The sequence below is a fragment of the Salvelinus sp. IW2-2015 genome, unplaced genomic scaffold (assembly GCF_002910315.2).
Source record: "Salvelinus sp. IW2-2015 unplaced genomic scaffold, ASM291031v2 Un_scaffold4858, whole genome shotgun sequence".
NCBI classification, from domain to species: Eukaryota; Metazoa; Chordata; class Actinopteri; order Salmoniformes; family Salmonidae; genus Salvelinus; species Salvelinus sp. IW2-2015.
This window is the reverse complement of record NW_019946127.1, coordinates 1-2,775: the sequence shown is the minus strand read 5'-3', so window position 1 is coordinate 2,775 and position 2,775 is coordinate 1. Positions and strand designations below refer to the sequence as shown.

At 41.2% G+C, this 2,775-nt stretch overlaps 1 protein-coding gene across 1 annotated transcript; it reads right to left on the bottom strand.

Annotated features, from left to right (window-relative positions):
• Positions 1 to 1,039: 1,039 nt before the first annotated feature.
• Positions 1,040 to 2,190, bottom strand: LOC112077717 (ribonuclease inhibitor-like). The gene is made up of 3 exons (XM_024144182.1): positions 1,760 to 2,190; positions 1,503 to 1,676; positions 1,040 to 1,217 (listed from the first exon to the last, which is right to left on the bottom strand). The coding sequence occupies exons 1-3, from the start codon at positions 2,188 to 2,190 to the stop codon at positions 1,040 to 1,042; spliced, it is 783 nt and encodes a 260-aa protein (XP_023999950.1).
• Between the last annotated feature and the right edge of the window lie 585 nt (positions 2,191 to 2,775).

Genomic DNA, 2,775 nt, shown 5'->3' with positions numbered 1-2,775 from the left:
TTCTGGGTGTCCTTTTGACAAGTCTTTGGTCTTGGGCCCTCCATAGTGGACGTTTTGGAGGTGACTTCGGTTTGAGGTTGTGGACAGGTCTGATAACAAGTTTAAACAGGTGCCATTAATACAGGTAACGAGTGGAGGACAGAGGAGCCTCTTAAAGAATAAGTTACAGGTCTGTGAGAGCCAGAAATCTTGCTTGTTTGTAGGTGACCAAATATTTATTTTCCACCATAATTTGCAAATAAATTCATAAAAGATCCTACAATGTGATTTTCTGGATTTTTTATACTCATTTTGTCTGTCATAGTTGAAGWGTACCTATGATGAAAATTACAGGCCTCTCTCATCTTTTTAAGTGGGAGAACTTGCACAATTGGTGGCTGACTAAATACTTTTTTGCCCCACTGTATACACTGTATTTTATACCATCTATTGCACCTTGCCTATGCCGCTCGGCCATCGCTCATCCATATACTTACATGTACAAATTCTCATTCACCCCTTTAGATGATAGTGTCACGCCCTGGCCTTAGTATTCTTTGTTTTCTTTATTATTTTAGTTAGGTCAGGGTGTGACATGGGTATTTATGTGGGTTTTGTAGTGTCCAGGGTGATTGTAAGGTTTAGGGGGTTTATTTAGAGTAGTTGGCTTTATGTTTAGTATAGTTGTCTAGCTGTGTCTATGTAGAACGTTTGTAGCCTGTGTGTGTGTGCACTTCGTTATTTAKCTTCACGATCGTTTGTTGTTTTGGTAGTTTGTAAGTGTTTTGTTTCGTTTTGCCTTCTTCAATAATAAAGAGAAGATGGCTTATTTTCCTCATGCTGCGTTTTGGTCCGAATCTCTTCCACACGATCGTGACAAATAGGTAGTTGTGGAATTGTTAGATTACTTGTTAGATATTATTGCACTGTCGGAACTAGAAGCACAAACATTTAGCTACACTCGCATTAACATCTGCTAACCATGTGTGTGTGATCAATAAAATGTGATTTGATTTACATACAAAATATATAAACACAGTGGATACTGAAGATATTTAACTCACACTAGTGTCTGTATGTTGCAGAGTGGACTGGTTAGTCTAACACAGAGCAGCTCCACTCCTCTGTCTCCCAGGTCATTGTAGCTGAGGTCCAGTTCTCTCAGGGGGGAGTTTGGTGTCTGCAGAGCTGAGGCCAGAGTCTCACAGGATTCATATGTGAGGTTACAGTCAGCCAGTCTGGAGAGAGGAGATATGTCCATACACTGTTAAATATACAAAGCTTTAAGAATAATGAGATGCATTAAGACAATAACAGAAGGACATGATGTTAAAATGTTAAATGTTAAAAACATACTAACTCACTCAAGATATTTAACCTTAGTTTGATATATTTATCACATTCGATATAGGTTTCTGCATATTTATCAAGATATTCAAATAATGTTAAAAACATTGTAACAAATAAAACTACCAATATATAAACACTATAAAGACAGTGGATACCGAATATATTTAACTCACAGTAGTGTCTGTATGTTGCAGAGTGGACTGGTTAGTCCAACACAGAGCAACTCCACTCCTCTGTCTCCCAGGTAATTGTAGCTGAGGTCCAGTTCTCTCAGGGGGGAGTTTGGTGTCTGCAGAGCTGAGGTCAGAGTCTCACAGGATCTAAATGTGAGTTTATAGCCATCCAGTCTGGAGAGAGGAGATAATCTGTTAGATATACAAATCCTTCATTATAATGATACTGTATACATCACCTCAATAACATAACTTACAGTGCTCTCTTGCAGGTTTTCACTACCGGCAGCAACCTCTGATAACCTTCCATTGTTGTGTTGTATGTCTTCAGGTCAAACTCCTCCAGCACCTCCTCTGACATCAGTAACAGGTAGGCCAGGGCTGAACATTGGTCAGGTTTTAGCTCTGTTTCTGAAAGAGTTCCTGATCGCAGGGAGGTCTGCATGTCTTCAACTAGAGAGTTGGCACCAAGTTCATTCAGACAGTGGAACAAGTTGATGATCCTTTCTGGTGAGGATTCCTCCTCGATCTTGAATGAAAGGTACCTGACTGTTCTCTCAACTGTTTCCTCATTGCTCTGTGTTGTACTTCCTGTCTGTGTCAGAAGGCCTCGTAACAGATTCTGATTGGACTCCAGTTCCAGTGAGAGACCAGAAGGTAAGCGGAGGAAACAGGTCCAGGTGTCCATTCCACTGTCAATGCGGCTGGGTCCACTGCGCTCGTCGTAAGTCAGACAACTTGTTTTGACTTCAACTTGTCTGACCAGATTTTGAATTGTCTCTTCTTCATATTTATCTTGACTCTTAGTGACTGCTTTGGGGAGAAAACATTTCCTTCTTGTCCAGAAACATGGATTCTAAAGGCATGCACTGCGGTGCTAGAAACTCCTGAATGCTCAAAGATGCACAACTGTAGGACCTTGGTCTTGACAGCACAGATTCATTCTTTAAAGATCTCTGTACACAATGCTGAGTACTCGGATGCCTCGTTGACATCAGGCCACAACTCTCTCAGGTCCTTCCTTCATAGAAGATGCAGGTTGCCCTCTGCAGCTGTTGGAAAGCCAGCTTTGCCAGTTTCAGGATCATCTCTTTGTCTGACTGAACAGTCGTTTGGGATTTTTGTTCTCTGTGGCTTGTGTACTTCTTGTCTTCCAATATTTGGATGAGCATGAAGTGTGAGTACATTTGGGTTCAGAGTTTTGGGACTTCATCCTTCTCTGCCTCTTCAGTATCATCTCAAGGCAGTGGCTGATATCCAACAGAAGACTGGT